Source organism: Desmodus rotundus, chromosome 6 (genome assembly GCF_022682495.2).
Source record: "Desmodus rotundus isolate HL8 chromosome 6, HLdesRot8A.1, whole genome shotgun sequence".
Classification (NCBI taxonomy): Eukaryota; Metazoa; Chordata; class Mammalia; order Chiroptera; family Phyllostomidae; genus Desmodus; species Desmodus rotundus.
Window position 1 is genome coordinate 96,692,075 of NC_071392.1, and position 27,936 is coordinate 96,720,010.

Here is a 27,936-nt window from a genome sequence, read left to right on the forward strand (position 1 = left end):
ACAAGGAAAGCTCTCTTCAAACAGTTGATCTGAGGTCACTGTAAAAGCAAAAAGAAACTTAATACCAAGACCAGGTAAATGACTTGAACTCAGAGCTTAATTTTTTACCCCAAGGCTAAGAAGGGCTGGCCAGCCTCGTCACAGTGGCATCTGTCTGCATTATGCCCTCCAGATGGGAGGGCTGGGTGGAAGGGGAGGCAGAGAAACCTCTGCAGACGTGAGCTCAGGCTCTGCACTCTCACATGTCAACGTGCCCGCAGAGCCTCCTGTGGACAGGCCACGAGAGGGGTGGGTGTATGCAAGGCGGGCAAGATTAAATGGAATGAAACACAGAATTTATTCATGTATTTACATAATTTATACTTTTTAAGCAATGGTCTCATAAATATAGGCTGTAACTTTACATAGGCTAAGCAACAGATAATTGTTCTCACCACCAGAATATTTGGGTTAAATGAAAAATTGACAGCATTTATGTCACCTTCTTTACTTTCTTCTTCCTCCTTTCTAAACCAGTTGGTCAGTTTAAACATATGCCATTCAGTTTATTCCAGGCAGCTTCTCCCCACCACCATCCTGATCACGAGAGCTTATGACAAAAGGTGCCAAAAATCAGTCTGGTGACGCGCTCGCACACGCGCGCGCACACACACACACACGACAGAGTCAGGGCGCACACCAAGGGAGAGGGAGCCGCAGCTTGGTTCCCAGTAAGTGGCGGTGTGCATCGGGCGACTGTGCGAGATGGGAAGTGCCCTGGAGATGGCAGGTGTGATCATGTCTATCCGTCCTATAAGTAACCCAATTTACCTTCAGGTAGTAATCGCCACCCCTCCACTTAACAGTACCTTACCCCACTTGAAATGACGCAACTCCCCAGAAGAGTGGTAATGGGAAACCAAGGAAATTATAATCTCCACGAGGTCTTCTTTCCCTCAAGAACCACGAAAGTGCTCATTTTCCCTTTACAAAATGTTACATAAAATCTTGATTACAAAACTACTCAACAATTGGATCCTACCATCCATACAATTACATGTCCCTTTCTGCAAGGTCAGAAGCCAGTGATGAAGCCCCCCAGCAGCCAGAGAGCCTTTACACAACCCGGTCCGCAGACTGGAATGTCACCGCCGCAGTCTTCCTGGAGGAAAGGAATGACCAATTTCTGCGCCTCTTTTTTGCATGAAGGAGACCCCAGACTGGCTCGGCGAAGCCTGGTGGTGGGCCCCCAGCCCTCGTGTTAGCTTTCAGGACCACCTACTTCGTCGTCGAGTCTGAGAGGCAGAGGCTCGGTCAGCAGCAGCTTCGCTTTGGCTCTGAAGGCTGCCTTCGGAGTTTGAAGCCCTTCCCACCGCATGGAGGGCTGGAGTCGGTAGATGGAATTCTTCGACCTGAAACCGAGAGGAGAGGAAGGAGGAGAATGAGCTTTAACTTTCCAAATCTGCTTATTCTCGGACACGACAATTTTGTAGGTGCAATTTGACACGTTTCATTAAAATAAAGTTTAATAAACTTTTAGTTTTGGGACGATTTTAGGTTTACAGATAAGTTGCAAAGATAATCCAGAGAGCTGCTGTGCGCCCTGGCCCCGTTCCCCTAATGTTACCACCCTAAGCTGCCACGGGACATTTGTTGAGATGAAGTCAACACGGGCACAGCACTGTTAACTGAACTCCAGACTTCTCTTGGAGGGCATCGGTTCTTCCACTAGTGTTCTGTTCCTGTGACATGGACCACGTGAGGGCATCGCATGGCATTTAGTAACATTCTCTTTAAAAAAATTAAAGAATTTTTTCTTTAATTTAATTTTTAATTTTCTTTAATTTTCTCTGTTAAAAAGCATTCTGTTCTGAGTCGGTACCACGCACACGTGGTAAAAGAATTAACGACAACAGGCCCGCCCGCCACCCAGGGACAGGGCGCAGGCACACGCGGTACACACACCTCCACCTGCCCCTTCCTGAGCCCTGAGGAGCCAGCAGTGTGCATGTCTGTCCCCTACTGTGTTTGCCACGTGCCCTGGGACTGTCCCTACACAGGGCTCGGGGAGCTGCCGCCTTCCATTCAACGGCTCTGTGACGCTGCAGGGCACAGATGTGCCGTGATGTAAGTACTCCCTTGTTCATGGGTATTTAGTTTGCTTGCGACATTCTGATGCCACCCACAATGATGCAGAAATATCTGTGAACCTGAGCGTATGTGCTGGACAAACTAACAGAGTGGAAGAGTCAGGTCACCCTGCTCCACTCCTGGGTACTGACCCGACACATCCCCTGTAACCCAGCATATGCCTAGCACAGATGCAGGAAGGACGTGCAATTTAAATGTTGACAGATGCTGCCAAATTGCTCTCTGAAGAGGCTGTGCCACTTTGTTCTGCTACCAACCACATATGAGAATGAACAGGTTTCACTTTAGTGCTCTGTGAAGCATAATGTCAATTTTGAGGGAAACCTCAATCACCCATCCGCCTACCTCGATGATAACTTCCCAGCTGCTTCCTGTATAAGGCTTTCCTGACCCCCACCCCCCTCCTAACGCCTCGACATCTCAGACACTAACACGCACCAGGGGTTGGGTGCACAACGTCACATATCTGTTTACATAGCCATCTCCCTCACATCGGACCCTCAGCCCCCCGAAAGAAGAGGTCCTGTTCCTCCGCTTTTTGTCTCCAGGGCCGTTTAGCACAGCACCTGGCACGGAGGTATCTGACACTGTGAACTGGCGTGTGCATTTGGGGTGTGAATAGGCTGCGATGGAAGCTGCAGGCTCTTGGGTCCTTGGTCACCAAGCCTGGAGCCTCCAGCCTGCAAAACTGGGGGGGGGGTGGTACCCAGCTCGGTGTCTACGCAACTAGAAAGCATCCCCCAGTGTGCCATACCACTAGTTTTCAAATGTCTACACACACTGTTGTGAATGAATTGCAAATTAATTTAAAAGCTTTACTGAAGCTTCTTGTCATTACATATTTCTCAATAAATGGATAATGGAAATACAGCTGGGACCACACAGTCATCTCTGAAACATTTTTAAAGACTTTATTTTTAGAGAGAGGAGAAGGGTGGGAGAGAGAGAGGGGAAGGGAGGGACAAAGAGAGGGAGAAACACATCAATCAGTTGCCTCTCGTACGTGTATGCACCCCAACTGGGGACCGAACCTACAACCTGGGCATGTGCCCTGACCAGGAACTGAACTGGTGACCTTCCGCTTTGCGGGGCAATGCCCAGCTGCCTGCGCCACACAGTGAGGGCCGTCTCTGACAGGTTCAGAAGAAAGCACAGGAGAACATCTTCCTGACCTGGGAATAGGCACTGACTTCTCAAACTGGAGCTACAAAGTGCTAACCATAAAGGAGAACAAGGGTCAATGGGACTCCATTAGGATGAAGGACTCCAGTTCATCACAGGAGCCAATTCAGAAATAGAAGTCAGGCCATGGAGCAGAGGTCTGCCCAGCGCACACAGTCAACAGTGAAGCCCCATCCAAAGGGAACCACCCACACTCAGGAAAAGGCAGGGAGCTGAACAGGAAAGCAGGCAAAACCTCACAAAAGAGGACATCCTGAGAGTGTGCTAGGGTAAACGAGTGTCTGGAGTGCGCCCAGCTTCGTAACTGTCACAGAGATGCAGGTCGTGTGCCTGCTGGACACGAAGCGGGGTGTTCAGAGATGCACGATCTGTGACAGCTCAGAACTGGGAACAGCCACCCCGATGCCTATCAGCAGGATGGATAGCCACCTCCCGGACAGGCCCCCGCTGCCGACTCTGTTGCTGACAGGTGCACCGCAGTGATGAGAAGGGATCCTGAATGATATGGATGAACCCAGAAGTGTGTGTAGAGATAAGAGAGCCAGACACACGAGTAAATTCAGTGTGTTTAAAAAAGTTGTAGAATACGAAAACAGGCAAAACCAATCAGAAGAGTCAGGAATCAGGACAGTGGTCCCCTTGGGGGCAGGAGGGGCTCCCGGGGTAGCTCCGGCCCTGCTTGGTGCGGATCCCAGGAGCGCCCTCCGCCTGTCAAAGTGCCCAAGTGTTACTTTGCACTCGGGGTCAGGGTCAGGGTTAGTGTTCCGTGAGCGCCGACACTCTGTCACACTTCAGACGTGAGCACCGACAGTCAACAGTGAGCAGGCTGGGTTACAATCACCTCGCTCCACCTCTCCCCGTACGTTTCTCACCGTGGTGAGCATGCATGTTTTTTACTTTTCACAGTTCAAACGAGTATGTGCATGCTGCTTTCTATCTAAGGATTTTCATTGTGGGTACAGTTCACTACCGTCCTGTCAATGCTGCTAGAGTACAGGCCACTTAAAAAGAGTAACAGCCTCAGCACACATCTGACATCGCACACTTGGATATTTTGACTTCAACTGTGAAGAATTTCTCACTGGCCTCAACGTGCCTTTCAAGAATGCATCTGGATAACTGCTATTCACAATCGAGGAAGACAGTAAGTATCCTGGCTGTTCAATGGTGAAACGAAGGGGCTGGACTGGAAGCTGCAAACCAGCCGTCCGCTGGCCCTGTGCACTGGCAGCTGGGCTTGGCAGGATGCACGGCGCTCTGAAAATGGCCGAGTTGGTGGCCAAATCTGAACAGTAGATGTGGTACATAAAATTCAGATCTCTGGTGCTCTGAACGAATGGAAAACATCAAAAACTAAAAACAACAACAAAAACAACCCCAGCAACTGGCAACCAGAAGCTTACACTGCAGTGTGGCCCCATGGCCGATAGGGGCCCCAGGACTGCCCGACGGGTGGGCTGCCCCTGGAGTCCACACCTCGCCCTTACAGGGTGGCTCAGATCTCACCCAGAGGATGGCGAAGAGGAAGCTCACAGTGCCCGGGTGGCTGTCTCCTGTCCTACATCTGGAGCCTGGCACGTTCCAGTAATGTAAACTCAGGTCTGGGCATGGCCTGCTCTGTCACCTCTCATGCCAGTGTCACCTGCTCAGGAGCGGCCCTCTCCCGGATCACCTGCAGACGCTCTTTCGCCACATCCTGTATTCTTTTCTTGCCACCACTGCTTATCGTTTGGAAGGATCTTGCTTTTTCTCTGTGCTCACTGCCTGTCTCCTGCAGGGCGGTCAGCGCTCTGGGTGAGCAGAGGCCGCATCGCGCCTGCCCTGTCCACCGTTGTCTCCCCTGGGCCCGGGGAAGTTCTCAATAAATACTGTGATGAATGTGAATGAAGTGAATGAATGAACACAGACAGGGCCTGCAGAGGCCCCACAGGTGCGCAGCAGCCTCTCCCGTCTAGTGCCATCACACTAACACTTCTGGAAAGGGGGGAAGGTGGAGGGAAACAGGGTTCACCTTTACTCTCCTAGCATTACTTTCTGAGCATTTTCTTACAGTGGAATTCCACACGTGTTTCCCATGCCCTACTGATTTTGTTCATTTTCAGTGACTTTGGACGACTAAGTGAAACACAGAGAGAGAGAAAGGGGGAGAGGCAATGCTGTCCAGGCCCTCCGGGCCCTGTGCGTTGTTTGTTCAGGAGTGAGAGTCTCGACAGAGGGGCCACGCTCACCAGGCGGCAGCTCTCCAGCAATCACTCACATGGACAGTGGCTGTCGCTCTTCCCTCTCCACTCCCCTCCACTGGGAACGGTGTCGGAGACCAGACCACCCCGCACCAGGGAGGACTCTGCCCAGCCAGGTAACTTTTATGTTGTCCTGAACAGGGGAAACCCACACTGCATGGAGATACTCACTAATTTCTATAAAGAGTTCATTGATGTTTATCGCATTTTTGGCGCTGGTTTCTACAAAAATTGCATGGATGGAGTCGGCGTAGTCCTTAGCGTCCCTCTCCATGACCTCTCTGGAAGGCAATGAATGCAAATCAGAAATGTAATGCATCAAGGCTGCACGGTGTCCCACCTACCCCGCAGTTCACCAGACTCACGATGACCAAGGGCCCCCGCCTACTGGACAACAAAACAGACCATGCTCCCAGCAGTGCGCACTGCGAGGCAGTCAGAGGGCGGCAGGCGGGCCTCTTCCCCTGAAGCAGGAGTGCCCCGCAGTGGGGGTCCCGGAAGTGGTCCCAGAGACTTCGAATGCCCGTGCTTCCCTGAGATCCAGGGCCCTCTATCACGGGCGCCAGGGGATATGCTGAGCTCAGGTCAGGTCAAGCCTGATGCAATCAACATTAGACAAATTACGTGCCTGTCTATATTCAAAATCTAATTAGCTCCCGGTGCCTGAACTCTTAATTTTACTTTGAAACTCCAAGACTCCAACCACAGAACAGACAAGTGTTTTCAATGTCAGAGATAAAAATAAAAGCAAGATTCTTATACAGGGTGCTGCCCAGTGAGAGAAGGGACACACGATCGGCACTGCGATCTCCTGTTCTAATAACTTACCTGACATCGATAAGATCGCACTTATTTCCTGCGATGGCAACCACAATATTAGGTGGGCCGTGCTGGCGCAGCTCTTTTACCCAGTTCTTTAATGTGGAAAATGTCTCCTGGAACATAAAAGAGGAAAGCAACTGGAGATCTAAGCAGCCAACAGAGTTTTCAAAATAGTCTGAAGAACACAATATACGTCTTACTTCTTTTGTGATATCATAAACAATTATAGCTGCAGCCGACCCCCGGTAGTACATGGGTGCTAAGGCACGGAACTGCAGAGAAAGAAACAACAAAATTGGGAAAACTGGTTAATATGTTTTCTACCGACTCTCAAGCCCATTATCCCTGCACAAAAGGTAATCTTTCTCTTAGCCCCAGCAGATGACACGATGCTTTAAAGCAATGACCCAGTTACACCAAAGGCAACAACTCTTAATGTAACACCGAAATGTCTCTCAGAAGATAGTTTAGAATACAGTTTTATAAGAATTAAATATGGTGCTATAAACAATTGTTTCAGCTAAAAAGGCTTTTTAATTGAACTCAGTGTTATAATTCCCAAATTCATTTGTTCAATAGTCCTTTAAACATGGGCTTCCCAAACGATCAGGGAGATAAAAACCGCACTGTAAACAGTTCTCCAGAGAAGTGGCTACACAGGGGGGTCATAAAGAAGACCCCGTCATCTGCATGCTGACGGTGTCACAGAAACAGGTACACACTTACCCTCGACACATGAGTCTGTAACCCTACTTTTGGCTAATTCCAAGCAGGTGGCAATTCCCACGTGTGGGGAGGATTCTGATTTCATTTACATGACTCTAACTCTGTGTGCACAGCCCCCTCCACCCATCGCCCCTCCCTGCCCCACACGCAACAGGGAGGGAAGGGAAGGAAGGAGGGGAGAGGAGTAACAAATGGCAAGGCTGACTCAGCCGGCCGTTTCTCTGGAAGGGTGTGAGGTGTTAAACTGAAGCTCTGTGCCCACGAACCCTGGCTCCTGGGGCACGTGGATATTCTGGTCTGGGCATCCCACTCAGTGACTGTGATGCCAACGTTTAAAGACGAACATTTTGCCTGTACTTGATCTTCATCTTTCGCCTTGACTCTGAAACCCAACCCCATGTAGAATGGGGCGCCACAGTACTCGGACCCTGCCCTCTGCTCTGGTGGCCAGCCCCTCAGTACCGGCAGGAGCTGTCCCCAGAGGTTGGCGTCTGGTGCTCAGCACAACTCACATACAGAATGAAAGTCTGCAACTTCTCACCCAGTGAGCTTAACCCCTGGCTTTCAGACTTGCATGCTGAGTTTTACAGAAGAAAGTGAAATTACAATGGCAAACTCTATGAGGGAAGACAGCCTGTCTACTTACACTGTTTTCTCTCTGGGGCCCAGCGCCGCAACACTGTTGAAAAGCCAGACTTGGGGGGGGGGGGGGGAAATGGGCAAGAACTGCTGAGTGTGGGGTGACAGCAGACTAGAGGCAGATTCCGACGTGCAGACGCACAAGGTTTACTAGCGTCTGGGAGAAGGAGCCTGCCTCTGGGTGCAAGCCTGATACCTTCCAATACGGTGTTTCACAGAGAAAACCCCCAAAATACAGGTTGTGAGCAAGAAAGCACTACGGAGAGGAAATTGCATCGCTGGGTGGGAAAGACAGGCTGGCCCCACAGGGCGAGCACACGGGGGACGGCGGTCAGTGTCAGCTTTCATTTCTGACTCACCCTACCACCACCATCCTTTACAAGTTTTGGGGTTGTTTTGCCTTCAAGTTTGGAAGGTAAAATTCACATAGAGAAACACAAAAATCTTAAGTATGACAAGAGGTCTTAGGCTTTGCCCTGGCCGGGCTGCTCAGGGGGGGTCAGGGAGCCGCCCCGGTGTGCCAAGGCTGTGGGCCCCACCCCCAGGGAGGGCACAGGCAGGAAGCCACCAAGGAATGGGGCAGTAAGTGTGAGGACAAATCAGTGTCTCTGTCTCTCTCTCTCATCAATTGATTAAAAAAAAAAGACCTTAGTTTTGATGACACGTGTGGATGCACGCACCCACATAAACAGCAGCCCACAAAGAAAACGTTTCCACCAACACAGCAAGTTCCCCGACGCCCCCACTCAGGCCCCTTCCTCACCCTTGGTACCATCACTGATACTGACCCATCGTGAGGTAGCCACAACCGTTTTCTTAGCTTGTGACCAGCACAGATCATCCTTACCCGTTCTTTTATTTTCAAGCCACCTCTGTTTTGAGGCAGCCCTCTTCCCAACCAGCATGGGGCTGACCCTGCCTGCCCACCCACTCTGACAACCTTGGCCTTCCTTCTAAGTGGGTGTGCAGCTCCTTTATGTCCACTGCACTTCCTGATACGCTGGTCTGACTCACGTTATGTCTCCTTTTTACTATTTGTTTTATATTTGTTCCATTAAAAAAAGCTTGTTCTTCCTTTATTTCCCTCCTTTGTGTTAGCTGAGTATTTTTAGTATTTGATTTAAGTATGTTAATCTGCCCATTGGCTTTTTGGCTATACCGTCCTTCCTGAGTTACTTTCTAAGAGGCTACTCTTGTAACTACAACACACAGTCCCCCCGCCCACAGCCGACTTAGTCTGGAACAGACCACCCCATGTAAAAGACCAGCACCTTGCAAACCCTTCGTCTTCTTACCCCACTATCTTGTGTGCTGCTTTTGTCAAGTCCTTCAAATCTACATACACTGCAAACTACACGATCTTGGGTCATAATTTTTGCATTAATAGCTAGTAGCGCCCTGCCTGGAGTGGCTCCGTTGGTTGGAGCCTTGACCAGTAACTGAAGGGCTGTGGGTTTGATTCCTGGTCAGGGCATATGCCTAGGTTGCAGGTTCAAATCCCTTTCTGCAAGTGTGCAATTGCTAGTCCGGGCGCATATGGGTGGCAACCAACTGATGCTTCTCTCTCTCACTGATGTCTCTCTCCCTCCCCCTTTTCTAAAAGCAATGAAAAAATGTCCTGGGGTAAGGAATAAAAATAAATAAATAAATGGCCAGCAGTATTTTAAAGAAGCTGCAGGACAAAAAAGGATTTTACATCTACCACTGCCAGTTGTCACTACTTCTTCCTATGGGCCGGAGTTACCACCTGGCTCCCCCTTTTCAGCCTGAAACACCTGGGGCTGCTGCTGCCTCTTGGCTTTTATTTTTCTAAAACTGTCTTTACTCTGACTCCATGTTTGAAAGATAATTCTAGCACATTTACTTTTTATTTTTTTGCTTTCAACGCTCAAAAGACATTGCTCCATGGTCCTCTGGCCTGTGTCTGTGGGACGCCAGCCATCACTCATGTTGTCCCTCTGCACAACGTGTCTATTTTCTCTGGCCACTTTCAAGATTTTTCTAACTCTGGTTTTCAGCACTTTGACTATGATGCACCCAGATGCGATTTTCTTTGTACTTCCAGGTGTGCTGAACTTCTTGGATTTGTGAGCTGTTGTTTTGCCAGGTTTAGGAAATTTTCAGCCATTATTTCTTGAAAATACCGTTTTTCTGCCCCCTCACCCCCACCTCTTTCTGGGTCTCAGTTACAAGTGTTGGGCAGTGCGAACTTGACTCTGAGGTGTAGAGACTACGTTCATTATTTCCCCTTCTCCTTTCCTCTGACTGGTCAGCTTCTGTCTCCCAAGCAGTGGGTTCTCATTTCTGATGTCCCAGGACTCAGTCTCAGAATTTCCATTGGATTACTAGTGTCCATTCTGTGCAGACTTCCCACCTGCATGAAGCAGTAAGACCACTTTTCCTTTAACCTCGGAACTCTCTCGACCTTCTCAGAGGAGTGTGCAATGGCTGACTGCTCACCGTGAGACTGGCTCTGCCTGTGGTTAGGGTAGGCCTGCCTGGGCCTGCCTTTAGTCCTACGACATAGTGGCTACCCCTGAGGCTGGTCCCTCTGCAGCTTCATTGGAAGCCCTCTGACAATGGGGGGACTGGATACCAGCGCCCCGAGCTCCCCTTTCCCTACGACGAGCAGCAGCCCACTCTCTGCTCAGTCTTGTCGCCCCACCAGCGGTTGCTTTCTGTGGGGTGCCTCAGTCTCCCCTGTGCACTCACAATCTGGAGTCAGGCAAAGACAAAGAGAACGTACACTCAGGCTTCAGGGCTTCCCTCCGTGGTGGATCCGCCTTCCTGCACTTTGACTCTTTTGTTGGTTGTGCTGCACCTTAAACTCTGTCTCAAAATGCTGCAACCTAAGATGGGCTTTCTGCTCGAGTGCCCGGGGGAAAACTACACACCTGTGGGTCTCAGCCAGTGGGGTTCCCTTCGAGTCCCTGCCTACATTTGGCTGCTCAGCGGCAGGGCCTCACAGCTGTGCTGTAATGCCACACGGACTTCCTGCACAACTGCTGTCTAGGAGGTGCGGCTCCATCATCACAAGCCATCCCACTGTCTCCACGTCTTGTGTGTAAAGGAAGTGGGGAGCCCAACGAGAGACTCAAAGGACGTCAGCACATCTCTGCTCCAAACCTGGCTCTAGTCCAGGACTCAACAAACTTTTTCTGGATAGGGACAGAGAGACACTACATATTTTAGGCTTTGTGGGCCTTTGTTACAAGGACTTCACTGTACTACAGACAAGTGAATGTAACCAGACAGCACGCAAACAAGCAAGAAGCAAGCGTGTGGCTGCGCTCCTGAAAGTCTCTTTTACAGAAACGGGCTGGGGTGAGCCCACAGACCTCTGCTCTCGCCGACAATGAGCTACTGCTCTCGCTCTAGACCTAGAACTCAGGAGCAAGCCCTCACGTGACTACGGGAACATGAGCCACGCCTTCCTGGTGCTTCGCCTTGGGCAGGAGGCACCCGGACACCTGCACCACAGTTCAGGAGCCTGAGTCTCAGACACTGGATGCAGTCTCCACCGGACTCTGGTTAAGCAGCTTCCTTCTACACCAGCACAGGCAACAAGCATTGGAAATGCTGCTCCGTCCACGGTGACTCTGTGGAAGCGCGTTTGTGTGCGCTCCCCACCACTGCACGAACCCTCATTCGGGAAGGGTGATCGATGAGGAAATGCCACCTAGAATGAATTCCTTCAGGGTAGACAATAGGAATAAAAAGGCCTGACAGGCTCTGTCTTGAGAAAATAAATTTTAAATTATGAAAACAAGTTTCATTTTATCTGATATTTGAAAAAACTTAGGTTTATTGTTGCAGCCAGGAGCTAGTTTCCTGAATGAACACTGAAACCAAGTTGATTGATACTCTGACTGATTCTTCCGATAAAACTCCACGCCAGTACAAGGTGATATCCTTCATTTCATTTTGCCTCTCCTGGTCCTACTTAAAAAAGGTGACTTTTATAGAAATATTTGAGGATTCCATTAGTTTTCCGTGGGCCTCTCAGCCTTTTGAAACACAAATCATCACCATCTGAAGCACTGTATCACCGTCCTGATGTTTCTCTCCCCATTCAACAAGACCCGACACCAGTGGCTTTGCATGACATTGCGGCGTTCTCCTGAAGCACTTGCACCGACTCCATGAAATCACTTTGCAATCACTGCAACTGGACCGTCAAAAGTCCGTACAGCAACAGTTGCAGGGTCCAGGTGGGGAGGTTGTTTCAATGGTTGGTTCACCCAGAAGGGTTTTCATTTCATTCCGCAAAGAATCTTGTTACTAAAAAGGTCAGAATAATACACAAATACCAGAAGCTCCTATTTTTGAGGCACGGGGCAAAACCAGAGACTCTGTGCCTCTCCGTGCCAGGGCAGCGCCGACAATCGATGGCACGGTCCACTGGCATCCGCACAGTGTGCCGGGGTGCAGAGCACGGACGTGAGGACAGCCCCTGCCCTGGCTGGCTGGTTCTGTGGACTGAGTGCCGGCCTGCGAACTGAAGTCACTGGCACATCCTGGGTGGCAGGCCAGGTCCCCAGTTGGGGCATTCAAGAGACAACCGATGACTATTTCTCTCCCTTTCCCCCTCCCTTCCCTTCTCTTAAAAAAAAAGTTCCTAGCCCCTAAGGAGCTCACAGTCTGGCGGAAGGTGACAAGGAAGGGGACTCGTGATGATCCCATGGACGAGGGCAACCAACGACTCCTCAGGATACAAAGAAATAGGCTGAAGAGCCATTTGCCGATTGGTCCCACGGGTCTCTGCGCATCAGCTCTAGGTCAGGCACTGCACGAGGCAGCGAGACACAGCAGCGAGCGAACGAGACATGGTGGTCCCAGCTCTGAAAGCTCACCGTCTGCGGGGAGAGACAGATAGCTAACTACAACCTGTGACGAGGGTCCTGAGGAAAACACGTAGGGGCACTGGTGGAGAGCGAACTGGGCGCGGTCAGGTGTGGATCAGTGAGCACAGAGGCTGTGCCCGCTAGCCGGAGACCGTCCCATGGAGGGAAGAGGCAGTTCCAACAGAAGACTCGGTGTGTGTCGAGCTGGGCAGGCAGAGTCTGGGGAACTGCATGGAGGCCAGTGGGCTGCCGCTCTGCGAGACAGAGTGGGTTGGGCCCGGAGGGCAGTGAGGGGAGCAGGCATAACAGGCCGTGTGGCTCCGCAGGCCAAGGTCCGGGTCTGGTTACTGGAGTGAAGCCATGGGAAGGTCCTAAAGGGTTTTAAGCAGGAAAATGATAGGTCTGATTTATGGTTTCAAAAAACTCCTCTGGGTCCTGTGAGGAGACATGACATAGGATGGTGGGGCTGGGAAGAGGGACAGCAGGGACACCTGGGTGGAGAGCTACAGGTGGCTGAGAGCAAGGCATTGGCAGTGGAGATGGAGTACAGTGAATGAGCTGAGACATGTGTGGAGGGTGCGCTGATGGCGCAAAGGTGAGGGCTGAGGGGGAGGGAGGAGTCAAAGACCACCTCAGATTTGGGTCTGGGCAATGTGGGCGTGCAGCATTGTGGGTACTTATCTGAGAATAGCAGGGACAGGTAGGAAAGCCTGCCTTGAGGCGACATCAGAGGTAAGTTCTCTGAGCTACAGGTGGGAGGGGTATTCTGAGCAGAGGGAACCACAGTACATGGGCGGGCAGGTGTGAAACTGTAGGGCACCTGGGTTTGGGCCAGGGGGCAAATGGTGGGAGGCGGTGCAGACGGGGACTCTGGCGCAGCTGGCCTAGTCAGGGCCTTGGAGGCCGTGCCCAGGACAGACTGGTAGTCAGAGCAAGCTCACAGATGTGTCTTGGACGATGCTCATAGCCCTTCACACAATTTGTGATCAGCTGTTAGATGCTTAGCTTTTCTTCAACGTGGTGACCTGGCAACCTCAGCAGGCACTCTGGTTGGGCAGCAATTGGCTGGAGCACATGTTGACCAGTTGGTGCTCTTCTCTGGTCTCTTGGCGTGGTTCTGCAGCCAGTTCTCTTGACCCTTACCTGCCTGCCTCGTTTACACCCCCTTGGTGAGCCGCTGGCTACGAGAGGGCGCTTCAGGCAAGGGCGAGGCAGCTTTACACCTCGAGCACCCATTCCTAGTGCACAATCATGGGAACAGGGGGGAGAAGAGGCAGGCAAGCCAGCTAATTATAAAACCTAATAAAACCCTGCTATTATGGTAGCAGTAAGGGAGAGGCATGAACTCCTGTTACTCTTTTTTATGGTCTAGAAAAAAGAGATGTATATCACAGTGTATACTGACTCACAACAGCAGGAAATCTGTATCACAGCACAAGTCTTTACGATGAGGGTGTTGCTGTGTCATCAAGTATGTGGGAAGGGTGACTGGAACCTGGGACTCGGCAAAAGGGTATGTGTATTATTAGTATGAAGAGCCACACGAGTTCTTGGCCAACAGGACAGACAACGGAGCTGTGCCTACAGATACGTGCTGGAAAACTCTGTGGGAAGCAATACCGCTGAAGGATGGAAGAGCGGTGGTAAACAAAGGCCCACCTGTCCTGGATACGCCATTCAGATGCACAATCAAAGTCGGAGGGGGACGGGAGGCGAAGCAGACGGATGTCAGATGAGCGACTGGACAGAGGGTATGACGCCCAGCATCAGAGCAAACAGAAGAAAGCCCAGACAGAACAGACCCGGGACATCAGATCTGTGCAAGTGCACCGTGTCCACGCCCAGGACAATGGTCCGGGCCTGTTCATGTCCCCCCATCTGCCTGTGACAGTCCGGCAGGCTTCCTGCCACGTGTAGCATCTCTGCTGTCTCAGATGGCACCGTGAGGACAGGCTCTTTCTCCTGGCTACTTCTGGTTTACTTTCAAGAGCTCACGATAGCACTGTGCACCCACCAGATGTTCTGTTCTGATAGTACTGTTTGAAAAAAAAGTTAAACAGCAGCTGAATAATGGGGTTGCTGCCAGATGCATCCCGACAGGGAAATCAGACTTAGAGCCCAGAGGGAAAATGAGGCAGCAGACAGGCATTCCCCCTGACCACCCTCCACTGCTATCTGATTTGAGTGGGCTTTACCTAAGCCCCCTCTGCACCATGGTGCCTCCGCCCAGTTCCCACTTCTGGCTCAGGCTGCTCCTTAAGCAGATAACCATCTCAGACAATTTTTTCATCAGGCATTTATTAAGTACCTATTGCAAGGCTCTGCGTTAGCTCATCCATTTCACTTAGATCTCAAACTTCTTTGCTGTGAAGTTCCATCTTTAGCTTTTAAAAGGCGGCTATAAATGAGATGTGTTTAACTCTCTCCCTCTACTGCTAATTCCGTTCTATCTCCGCTGGAGGATGGGGCCCCAAATTACACACACCACTCTGAGTGGGGCTCTGCCAGGCCGTTAGCCAGCGTTTGCTTTAACTAAGATCTACGCAGAATGAAAACGCCCTCGGTGCCTGCCATCGCTTTCTCCAACAGCGGACATGGCGGCTCTGACAGAAAAGAAACAGGCTGGCCTCCACAAACAGGAACGGATGTGTCTCTGGCGCGCAGGAGAGGAGTGAGTAATGAGAACCGACCCGGACGGTTTAGTTGGAGCCTTGATCTGGGCCTTGGAAAAACACGTAGGAAATTAAAGAGTGACTTACTCGTTCTTGTCCAGCCGTATCCCAGATTAGGAATTTATGTAGCTCATTTTGGTACTGGACAGTCTTGGTCATAAAAGATGCCCTACAAAGAGAGACCTAGATGATCAGAACACAATCATTTAAAGCATGCTGCCAGCCCCAGTTGGAAACATCACTTAGACTTAACACACCGCCTCCCTCGCCACGCTCCGCCCTGACTGCGGTCCTCTCTGGAGTACTCGTGAGACTCGCAGGCACTGGCTGCACAGCTGTGTCACGTAAAGCACGAGGCACATCTGACCAACACAGGGCAGCAGGAGTTCTTTGACTTGGGGTTGCCTACGCTCCATATCAGAAGAATCCAGAGATAATCTGGTAATCCAGACATTACCATCCCTTGTGAAATACAGAAGTTATTTTAAAAGACGGCACCAAGGAAGAACACTCTAGAACAGGAAATGAGTACTCCAATAAAAAACACTAGGCCATTGGGATTTGCACTCTCCCATCCCCACACCACATGGCCACGCAAACCACCGAGTGAGGGCGAGTGCCACACTGGCGTTGGTGAGACCAAGGCATCACTGGAGGAGAAGGGAGGTGGCCAGAGAAGCAACCCCTGCCGACCACCTCCAACTCAGTGACAAAGCCCTTCAGGTGCCTGACGGGCCACATCAGGGCCTGACACAGCCCTTGATGGGAAACAGATGATGGTGTGCGTTCATACCGCTCATTCTGAGGGACCACTCTGCCCAGGGGCCTTTGAAGTCGGGGTCCCTATTATTTGGAGGGTCTCATAGTTTTTGGACAATCTGTGAGGAGCCATGGCCGCCCAGAGCACGTGCCTGGATACCATGAAGCTCCTGGATGCAGGTTCAGTCCGGCCTGGGCCTGGCTCCTTTGCTACCTTCTACCCCTCACTGCACCCAGAGCGCCCTCCTGGGAGTCCTCTGCCTCCCGGTTCATCAGCGCTCCGATGGCCCGGAGTGACTGTGTCCCCCTTTCCACTGGATGCTGAGTCCGTGAGGCCAAGGGCCCTGCTGCCTCTCGGGACCGTACTCTGAGCAGCCAACTCAGGACAATGGGCTCCAGGGCTGGGCACTTTCAAATGCGCTGGATGACTGGGACACTTCTGAGACTCATGTAATAGCTCCATAAACTTCAAGACGCTGTGAGTTGAAATCGATAGAATGACTCTCTCAAGAATCACTGAGCTTAGCTAAGTATCAGAATCCTTGGTTTTAAAAACCTAAATTCTGCTACAATTGAATTCCTGGCCATATTTATATAAATTTATGGTTTAAGAAGCAGCCTCCAAAACAGTGACTGTGATGGGGAAGGGAAGTGAGTTAGGAAGCAAGACCACATTTTTGGATAGGTACCGTTTCCTGGATATTTATTTACTGGAAACTTACCCCTTGGTATCCTTAGTATAGTGCTTTATGTATAGAAGGTGCTCAATAAATGGTTACTGTTCTGAGAACTGCTGGCCGCTCACCGAGACTAAATCAGGACGCACAGAGCAAGCGCTTGCTCAGGAGAGATCTGAGCCCTCCAACAGCCTCGTGCACTCAGCGGCCTGACGGGCGGGCGGGAAGGTGCTCTGTGTACTGCAAAGCACCACACCTACACAAGGTGTTGTTATGATTATTATTTAGAGGCAGCTCCTGGAAACGCTTTCGTTTAGGCTTTACAATTAGTCCTAAAAGCTTGCAACCCAACTTTCCATCAATTACGGCTGTGGTGTTCCATTTCAGGGTGACAACTGGTGTCCCATAGAGGCCTATTAGCAGGGCCCATGCGTCCGACACATCCGTTACAGCCACTCACGGAACGGGAGAAGAAATGTTCTTGCAGTAGACAAAAAGCTGAGAAAGGCATCCGTAACAATTAAAGAGAAATGTTTCATTACAGGATTAGAATTCACTGAGGTCCCACCTACCTGCCAACCACTTCCCCTTCCACAAGAACACAGGTTCTTGGCTTAGGGGAGGGGCAGAAGGGCGGCTGCCACGTAATGGAAGTATGTCAAAGGATGAAACCTGACTTCCTGTCTCTGACCCTGGGCCATCCTTCCTTCTGGCTCTCCCCCACGGTCACCTCAACACACCCTTCCTTTCTACACCATGGTCTTCTTGTCCGGAGTTCTGTGCCTGGGTCTTCTTGGGTCTCTGTCTGTTGGCTTCTTGTCTCGTGACCGCCAGCATCATTCGCCCACACCACCAGTTCTTTAGGAATCTCATCTGTCCCTCTGACTCAACCACCCAGAGAAGCCCCAAGCAGCCTCTCCACAGGCTCCTTCAACCTGGGGAGGGGGGCGGGCAGCTGCCTTGCTGGAGAGAAGTCAGACGACTGTTGTGGGCCAGTGCGAGGACTGTCCTATTTCAGCTGGACCCCCTCTTCGGACTCTCATCCCACACAGCATCATTCCACATTCTTACGCCTGCTTTCCAGCTCCCTCTCACTTCCTGATACCCTCCCTTCCGGGCAGCAGCGCACTCCAGCCTTGGCAGAGGAAACGGAGGTTAGGAACCCTAAGTCCTCCAACATGGTCCTCAGTTGAGAGGAAGCAGATTTCTCTTTGCACTCACTGTGATGTCCACTCTCCTGCCTTTGGCTGAGTCAGGCACATCTTCTCTTTAACCCGCCCACCACGTCCCCCCTGGGCCAGACGCCGGTATACGCAGCCCAGGCAGCAGTAGCCATCAACTGGCAACCTCCTCTCAAGTGTCAAACCCTTCCAACAGCCCATTCCTGCCTTTGCCCCACCTGTCCATTTCCTGAATGCTCTTCACTGGCTCTCCTGTGGTACGACGCTCCTCATTCTTTAGGTCTTAGGTCAACTGCCCAAGATCACAGGAAGCTGGGCGACCCACCTAAATGGGGCAGCTTCCTGCCCCACCTTCACTCTGCAACACACACATCATCCCGTCTTGCGTCCAGGGCACCTACTACGTGTCTGTACAGTATCTGTCTCATCAGCTTAGTTATGTTTTTTTTTTTTTTTAAATTTACATGTTCAAGGTCTCACTTACCCAGGAGACATGTAAGCTCCAGGAGAACAGGGACCCTGCTGTCCCTCTCCCTCTCTCCCTCCTCCATGCTGTCCCCAGAGTTCTGACGGAATGCTCGCTGTGCTGCTGTCTCCACTACCCACTCCAGGGGGCCCTGGCAGCACTCCTCCCAAAGCACTGAGGAGTGACAGGGGCCATGAAGTGCCTTGGAGCTGAGATCACAATGCCAGCTCTCGGACTGCAGCTGGCTGGGTGGCCTCTGGCCTCTGGCTGGCTATACCTAGGGAAGTCCTTCCTGCCAGTGGAGCCACCAGCTCTAACCGTTACTGTAGGCAATAGGTAGAAGCCGGGAGGAGCAGGGAAGACGTACCAGTCCCTCCCCCACTAAGACTCTGGGTTCCTGCTAAGGAAGAGGTCACACCACTTGATGGGTTCTCTTTGCTGGTGGTTCCCTATGTGGAATCAGGTTCTGTCTCCAGGTCCCAGCTTAGGTGGTTCTGGTGAGGTGGCCACACCCCCCTCCCTTGTCCTTCCTGAGCCCCACCAATGCCTCCTTACAGCAATAGGTACCTCACCTGATTGATTTTTGAGAGTCTGAAATCTTGGCAAGAACCATTTCAACCTTCCTAGCATCCAGACTCGGCTGGCCTCTGTACTGGTAACTACCAGATGTGGGGTCACATCTGTCCCGAGATGCAGTGTTGCCCAGCTGTCTCTTCCTACTAGTGCCCGGGGGAGCCCTGGGGCAGAATGACTTGTGTGAATGAATTCCTTCCCATAGCTTCACGTTTTTATCTGCTGAGGACATTATTCTAACTCTGGTGGACTTTAGCTTAACTATACAATATGAACCCTCAACACCACCTCATACTCACCGTGGGAAAGCCAGGGCTCACTTAGTTCCTCCCACCCATCTCCCAAGAACCCCAGAGTGCACGTTCTCAGTCAGAACAGAGGTGTGCCCAGCGCGGGGAGAGGCCTGGCCTGCAGCAGTCCAAGTCCACGTCCTCCATTGCTCGCACACGATTCTGTAGAGCTGCCTTGCCCTTCATCTCGTGTCTGATCTACACTGGCACCCGGACCCCTGACGGCCGCCCGCAATCGGGCCCCGATCTCTGACCGGGACTGGGCCAGTTCTACCTCCCACTGTCCCTGGAGCTCTGGGACCACCCCTCCACCGTTCAAACTGAGTGATGTGGAGGGTGTGATAACTTCAGTACCTGGCTTTTTGAGAAACTGCAGTGGCTTTGTGCCATCCAAATGATACATTTTTATTTTCCAGCCTGCCATTTACTTGTCTGATAACCTTATTTTTCACAAGTAAACCATCTCTCTTCACTCTGCCTAGGCAGATCTTATTACCTCTTTAATCTAAAATCCCTATTCGCACCATTTCCTAGCGCCAGGATGCCTTTCTCAGACTTCTCCACTTCTCACAACGCCCCGAACACACGACTGACACGCACGTCGAGCAGTCACGACCGGGCCCGACTGCGTGCTCCCAGTGAAAGCACCGGCCATGAGGGTCTGCAGTGGCTTTCCTGTAGCTCCCGGGGGCTTGTTGCGCCCCCTCAGAACCCAGGCGGGCCCTGCCCTCCCATCCTAGTGCCTCTCTGACTTCAAGCCCCTTTCTTGGAATGGCACGTGGGAAGCTGCCTGCCATCCCCATGATGACGCATGGTGCCTTTTAAGGACAAACAACTCAGCACACCTAAAAAATTAACAAAGCGCCAAACTTCTCAATGACTCTCGATCTCACGCAAACAATGCATGAACTTCCAGGATATATACAGAAAACACCACTGAACACACCAACCTGGGGATGTGAAAAAGATCATATAAAAGCTCATGGTTCCTCTAGTGGACACATCACAGGGCCTCATCTGTCAGGCGCTCCGTGAGAACCAGCTGACCGTGAGGGTGTGTCTGTCCTCAGAAAGCTGGAGCCTCACAAGCGTCGGTAAGGCCAGTCGCTTGCATGGGTTCTTTCTGGTCATGCGCACCTTGAACTCGTCCTTTAAAGACCCCATCGTGTAAGCTGACAAGAGCGGCAGGTTCAGCTGTCACTCTGCCTCGTGCTCCCTTTTAGGCAGTCGCTGCCCACCCACACCAGGGGTGCCCGACAGATGGCTTCTTCCCCAGGCACAGGGCCACCCCAAGCAAATCCTTTAGTCATTTCTACATTTGTGTCATTGTAAAAACTTTCGGGAAAATATTTAATACCACAAAAACATTTCTTTGAATATAAACTTTAATAACAAAGAATCTGGCCTCCTCTTTCCTAAGTTTGTCAAGAATAATGTAACATGCAACCTCGCACAGCGTACACGAGAAAACCAGCCGTGCTGACGGGAAACCCGCCACCCCAACTGGGTGCTCACTGCTGTCGGGGCCTCCTCCCTGGGGCCTCGGTGGCGCGTGGCTGCTCATCCAGCAATCACCGTTTTGTACTGGTTGGTCTATGCCCTCAAACGCGTGGCCTGCTACCTGACCACAGCACTGCCAGGCAGGCCAGAGGAGGAGCACCCCATCCATCCCAGACCCCAGGAGGCTCCGGTGGGAGAACTGGCCGGTGGATAGCTCATGACAAGGTAGGTCTTCAGGGAGACGCCCAAGGGTGCACAGAGGTGAGGGAGCATGCAGGTGGGGCCAGGTCCGAGTCCCCAGAAGGGTGGTGATGGCAGGTGTAGGAGGCTGAATGATGGCGCCCCCTCACGGATGCTCATGCCTGACCCAAGGACCCAGAGTGCACTGCCTTTTGTGGCAAACAGGAGCTCACAGATGTCACCAGGCCGAGAGTCTTGCACCGGGGAGAGAGCCTGAACTATCCAGGTGGGCCCAGTGTAACCACAAGGGTCCTCAGAGGAGGGACCAGGAGCAGTCGGAGCCAGGGAGGCGGGGTAAGATGGAGCGGGGACTGCAAGGGTGTGCCCTGAAGATAGGTGCGAGGCCACCAGCCGAGGCAGCCAGGAGGAGCTGGATGAGGCAAGGAACACATTCTCCCCTCAGAGCCTCTGGGAGGCACCAGCTCTGCCAAGCCCTTGACTTTAAGCCAGTGGAAATGGTTTCAGACTTGACTTCCACAAAGACATCAGAATAAGTGTGCATTCTCGTGAGCCACTGAAAGTGTTGCAGTAATTTGTTACAGCAGCAACATAGATCTAATACACTAGGGAGGACTTCAGAGAAGAAGTCAAGTTTGAGCTAAACCCAGACGTTGAGGAGGAACAGACGGGGACAGGACCTGGGTGGGGTGGGGTGGTGAGTGCAGTTAGGTGACCACAGAAAAGGCCCCAGGCAGACCAGGGACAGACAGCGGAGGAAGGACCACTGCACTCCAACTCCCACAAGTGTCTACTTTCTGTGAGGTCCTGCTTCCCGTGAGTCAGCATCTCTGCAAAGGCCAGGGCCCCACCGCCACCATGTCTGCTACATCCGTGTTCCATGACGGACTTACTACTGCATAGTGTCAACAAATGCTTTTTAAACCTTCGCCTTGTCCAGGCGATAACACTGGTAAAATTAAAGACCCACAGGTTTCATGGACTAGTTTTATTTTTCCTAACAGACGATAAAATACTTAGCAACATAAACTTAAAATGTTCATCTGTGTACCATCTAAAGGGGAGCGAGTGCGGGGGAAGGAAGGGGCTGTTACCACACCTATTTTGGAGATGAATTCTGGAGGCAGGCAACAGACCTTAACTTAAGGGCCCCTCTGCTAAATCCCAGGCCCTCAGCAAACCATTCATGAGTGAGACGAATCTCTTTCTTTTTAAATTCTCACCTGAAGATATGTTTATTAATTTTAGAGGAAGGGAGAGAGGGCGAGTGAGCGAGAGACAAATCCACGTGAGAAACATCGATCGGCTGCCTCCTATATGCGCCCCAACTGGGGATCGAACCCGCAACCCAGGTAGGTGACCTGACCAAGAGTCAAACCCACAACCTTCTGGTGCACGGGACAGCGCTCTAACCCAATGAGCCACGGGGCCAGGGCTGGGTCTCCGTTTCTAAGGACAGGACAGGGTGGGAGTGGAAACAGGCAGAAAGGCAGAAACTGGGGCCTTCTAAGGACCGCACGAGCATGGACATGACGGCAGGACAGGGACCGGACAGGGAGAAAGGAAGGGAAGTGCGCTGGGAGGCCCCACGAGGGTCCTGGGGAAGGACGAGGCAGGCCTGACGAACTCAGGTCACGGGTATGGCAGATGTAAGGATATGGAGAGTTCTGGAAGTCTGAGGCAGGCCTCTCTGTCTGCTCAGGCAACTGTGTGTCTCATGAGCTATTTCAGTTGATTCCAAATCATAACTGGACTCGTTAATTTTCTGAATAGGTAATAATTAACATGCCTCATTACTGAAAGGCCCCAAACGGGTACATGCTGAAACGCCTTCCCTCCTACCATTCCCACAGCCATCCAGTTCCTCACCCTGGAGGCTGACCTTTTCAGTTGCATTCCGTGGGCTTCCTTTCAGAAACACTTCAGGTTCATACAAGCGCACGTACACAGCTCCCCCTGCACCCGCCTTTATTTATTTTTAACACAGATGGCAGCGTTTACTAATGTCTCTGACTTTTTTTCACTCTCTACTACACCCAGGAGATCATCCGAGAGAAGCATATAAAGTTTTTTCAAGCTGTTTTTGCCTTTATCATTTTATATGGAAGGACTGCGCAACAATTTATAGACTCAGAGCCCTACTAATCAACCATGCTGCAGTTGTTAACTTTGTACAATTATTAACCTCGTGATTTGGAACTCACGTGAGCTGATCTGTGCGATAAAGCTGGAGAGGCAGACTTTCTGAGTCGCTGGGCTCCAGGCCAGAGCAGGCTGAGGGGGCGGGGCCTTCGAGCCAGGCTGCCCGCCTCCGCTTCTGAGCTCTGCCGTGGACGGTGTGTCACCACGCAAGTCAACTAACCTCTCTTCGCCTCCATTCTCTCACTTGAAAACCAGGAGTAACTTCAATACTTACAACATAGGGCTTTAAAAATATTGTACATATTTTTACAAGTGTAATTAACATGCAATAAAGTTTTCAGTTCAGTAAGTTTTGACATTTCGTATTCCTGTGTAACTCCTGCCCAAAACAAGATAAAGAACATTTCTATAACCCTTAAAAGTTCCCTCGTGCTCATTTCCAACTAATTCTTATACCTACCCCAGATAAACCACCCCTTTTTAAATCTTAACCAGAGAACATTTTTTTCATTGTTTTTAGAGAGAAGAATGGGGGAAGGGGAGGGGGGGAGAGAGACACGGGGCGGGTGGGGAGGGGGGAGAGAGAGAAATATCAACGTAAGAAAGATTGGCTGCGTTCTCGTATGTGCCCCGACTGGAGACCGAACCTGTAACTTGGGTATGTGCCTTGACCAGGAATTGAACCTGCAACCTTTCAGTCTACAAGGTGGCGCTCCAACCAACTGAGCCACACTGGCCAGGGTGTACCTTTTGGACTTCTACTTCATGGATCAGTTTTCATTATCTCTGGATTTCATGTAAGTGAAATCACAAAATATATATTCCATTGTGTCTAGCTTCTTCCACTGAACTATGTTTTTGAAATCCAGGAATACATGGGTGGACAAAAGTAAGTTTACAGTTGTCTGTATGGAAAATAATACCATAATAAATAGTGACACAGGAATAAGCCATTCTGTATACTCACTACTGTAGACCACTTCTGCCCACCCCGGCATTGGGCAGTTAATTCTCTTTTGGGACTGCGTGGCAGTCCACTGTGTGACTGTACACTTCGTCCGTTCTTCTGGCGAGGGTATCTGATTGGCTTTAAGTTCTGGTTATTACGCATAAGGCTGGAGTACACACTTCTTCGTAAGTCTTCTTGTAAACATGTATTTTCATCTCTCTTGGGCAAACACCTAAGGGAGGGATTGCTGGGTCACAGAAGAGATGTCTGTTTAACTTGATTTGAAGAGGCCTCTGAAGCAGTCCACCATTTTATACTGCCCCTGGAAATGTATCAAGTGCTATTCTCACCAACATTCTGGTTGTCATTATTTCATTTTAGCCATGTTCTAAGAACAAGGTATGGATGTCCACTCTATTCCACCCTGTACTGGAGGGTCTAGCCAATACAATAAGGAAAAAAAAAAAGGCAAAAACATGGTAAACACTGGTTTGGGGTAAAGGCAGCAAGAGGTGTCAGCAGAGACCGCCGGGGTGAACACAAACCTAAACTAAGGAGAAATTCAGGCTTTGTCTCACGACGGAGGAGCCTGTGGTAGTGGGGCTGGATCTGTGTGTCTGGGAACACATGTGGAGTGGGGGTTGGCCTCTGTCACCTTTGCTGCTGCAGCGCGAGGGCCACAGGCAGCGTGTAAATCAGCTGGAACGGCCAACTCTGGCCTGGGGCTGCAGGTTTTCTGGCCCTGACCCAGAGCCTCCCGCCCGTCACTTGTGACACGCTTCAATAAAAAACACGTGGACTACAGCAACCGCCAACTATGCAGACGAAGGAACAGGCAATGTGACCGTCAAGCCACAAGACAGACAATGCAGAAAAACACAGGTCACCCAAGGAATGGATTATTTCTCAGATGGGTATTTTTACTTTTTAAATATTTCATTTTATTTTTTAGAGAGAGGGATGGGGAAGGAGAAAGAGAGAGAAACACTAATGTGCAAGAGACACACCATCGGCTGCTTCTCGCACACCCCCACCCGGGGATCTCACCGCAACCCAGGCATGTACACTGGGAATTGTGCAGGTGGGAACTGAACCGGCGACCTCTCGGTTCGCAGGCTGGCACTCATTCCACTGAGCCACATCAGCCCGGGCTGTTTCTAACTTTTGTTATGAAATTTTTCACTTATACACAACGTAGTCTCTATTATCCAACTCCAATAATCATCCACTTTCCACTCTGTTTTTGTCATTAGAAGTGAACTTTAAAATAATTATGCCTAATAAGTTTAAGAAAATAAAAACTAATATTAACAATTTCAGCAGAGAAAAAGAAACCAAAGCAAATAAAACCTATTGGGTATTCTAGAACTTTAGAAAAATAGTAATAACTGAAATCAAAAACTTAATGGATAGGTTTACACTCAGATGGAAATTAGTTGGGAAAAATGAAGGGCTGGAACACAGTACCTAGACTGAAGCATGGGGAAAGAACGATGGAAATACAGGAAAGAGCGTGAGAGACAGGCAAGGAAATGAAACCATTCGGAAGTGCAAGCACTAACAGACTGAGAATAGGAGGAGAACCGGAGCAGAGGCAACGCCGACGAGATGATGGCTGAGAACTGTCCAACCCGAAAGACATCGCACCACAGGTTCAAGGAGTGCTGTGAGCCCAACGGCACAAACCCGACGAAAACCTCGCCCGCACACACCGGAGAAGGCCGGAATCCGAAGACAAAGAGAGCTCCGAGGCACTTAGTGGAAAAAATGGCATCGATATTAGGAGAGCAACATGGCTGACACAGGACTTCAATAAAAACAGATGGAGACAGGAGGAAATGGGATACCTGTTTCAAAGGTCTGAAAGACAACTCCGAAAATTAAGGATGCCATATCCAATGAAATAGACCTCAAAAACGATGATGACCTGCCGGAACAGCAAAAATTAAAAACTGCTGGTGCAGATGTGGAACGGATGGCCCTTTCACGTACTGCTGGCGGGAATAAAAAACACGTACATACAACCACTCTGGAAACCAGTTCCTTATAAAGTTAAACACGCCTTTAAACCTACGGTGGCAGCCAGCATCCAAGATGACCCTAAGGGTCCTCACTCCTGGTATTCGAGGCCTTGTGCAGTCTCCCCCGCCACCGTGGACGGGCTGACCGCTGTAACCAACAGGCTAGAAGGGAAGTGACCAATGTGGTCATAAAGATGCTGAGCTTACATCTGGGGCACCCTTGGATTACCCGGTAGGAGGAACACGGCTCCCAGGTTGAGAGGACGCTCAAGAGCCTTACCCCAGGTGAGCTGCTCCTGAGTTCCTGACCTACAAAAACTGGGTGAGATAATCCGTGTTTGCACGGTTTTAAGGTGATCTGTTAGACAATTAAATATGCCTATTAACCAGAATTTCCACCCTACATATTCAAGAGTAACATGTATATGTGTCCACAGAAAGAACTGTATACAAATATTTATAGCAGCTTTATTCATGACAGTCAGAACTGGACTCCATTTAAACGTCCATCAATAGGAGACTGGAGAAACAAACTGGTATATGCACACAATAGAATACCACCCATCAATCAAAAGGGACAGACTATATATGCAAAACGTGGCTGAATCCCGAAAACAGTGTTTTGAGGAAAAGGCAGCAGCATAAATGAGTACATATGGTTTCATTTATATCAAGCTTAAAATTACAGAAAGGTGGGTGTGTTGGGGAGGTGAGGGTGGGTATACTAGGAAGGGAACTTTCAGTAGTAATGGAAATGTTCTTTATTGTGAAGATACTTAAACAAGTACAAGGTGAAAATTCATTGAACTAACTTTTTATTATATGCAAATAAAAGCTGAATTAAAAAAGATGATATTAAGACATTTTCAAACAGATAACTGAGTACCAGAAGAGTATATTAAAAGAAAAACAAAACAGTGTTCTCCAAAACACAGTAAATAATCCCAGATGAAAAGTCAGAAATGCAGGCAGAATATAAAGCAACAGGAAGAGTAAACATGCGGAGGAAATTGACAAGAATGTTGACTGCATAACAATAACAAATGTCCTGGGAGGTCTAAGTTACAAAATTACAATACACCGAAACAGCACAGAAGGCAGGAGGCGGAGGTATTGGATGTAAGACCCTCCCATTGTTGGAACACGGTAAGAGTGATACCTTTTATTAGACTTGAGTAAGTCAAGGACACAAAGGACAATTTCTAGAGTAAACACTTAAAAAAAAAAAGAATGTATAATTACCAAGGTAATGAAGGGGTTTGCAAACACGGGATTAAAAAAGCAAAGTGCAATCCAAAAGAACACAGAACAGACCGGGCAATTAAAAAGCAAAGTGGAAAACGGCAGGTTAAGACACAAATACATCACTACACTGAAAGTAAAATAATTACAATCTCAAATTAGAAGTCAAAGCTGGGGGGGGATGAGTCCGTAATGGTGGTGGAAGCCTTGTCGACGTTCTGAGGAGAAACCAGCGCTCCTGGCTGCAGGACGAGGCCTGGGGCCACCAGCGGGGCTGGCGAGGGGTCCTGGGAGGGTCAGTGCTGCACAGGAGGGGCTGCAAACCTCCCCCCAGACTCCCTCCAGACCCACGGCCACCCCTAAACCACACACAACGGGCAGACCCCAAGGACGGCAACAGCTGAAGGCTGACAAGAGCTGGGTGGAGATTTAAGCTGCTGCCCTGGCAGCAAAGGAAGAGTGGGGGGTTTGAATCCTCCCTGCTCACAAGGCCCCAGTGAGCCCATTGACTGAAAACCGATAGGTCTTACCTTAGACATAAAGACAAGAACAAGGATTTACCCAAAGGCTAAAGGCAACGCTCCAACAGAGCCACCCTAACAAAGTGTAAAAGCCAGCTTCCACAACTGCAAGGTGACTGGCCTAGCCACAATTTGACTTCCTACTAAAACAAAACCCTACAC

General features: G+C 50.3%; 1 protein-coding gene across 1 annotated transcript in view; it reads right to left on the reverse strand.

The window, feature by feature from the left end:
• Positions 1-313: 313 nt before the first annotated feature.
• Positions 314-27,936, reverse strand: part of RAB22A (RAB22A, member RAS oncogene family) — a 40,055-nt gene continuing 12,432 nt past the window's right edge. Inside the window, exons 3-7 of the mRNA XM_024559166.4 lie at positions 15,343-15,424; positions 6,575-6,646; positions 6,381-6,487; positions 5,724-5,833; positions 314-1,391 (exon numbers count right to left, since the gene is read on the reverse strand). Coding sequence (XP_024414934.1) covers positions 1,294-1,391; positions 5,724-5,833; positions 6,381-6,487; positions 6,575-6,646; positions 15,343-15,424 — 469 coding nt within the window. The 3' untranslated portion in view covers positions 314-1,293. The remainder of the gene's footprint in view (positions 1,392-5,723; positions 5,834-6,380; positions 6,488-6,574; positions 6,647-15,342; positions 15,425-27,936) is intronic.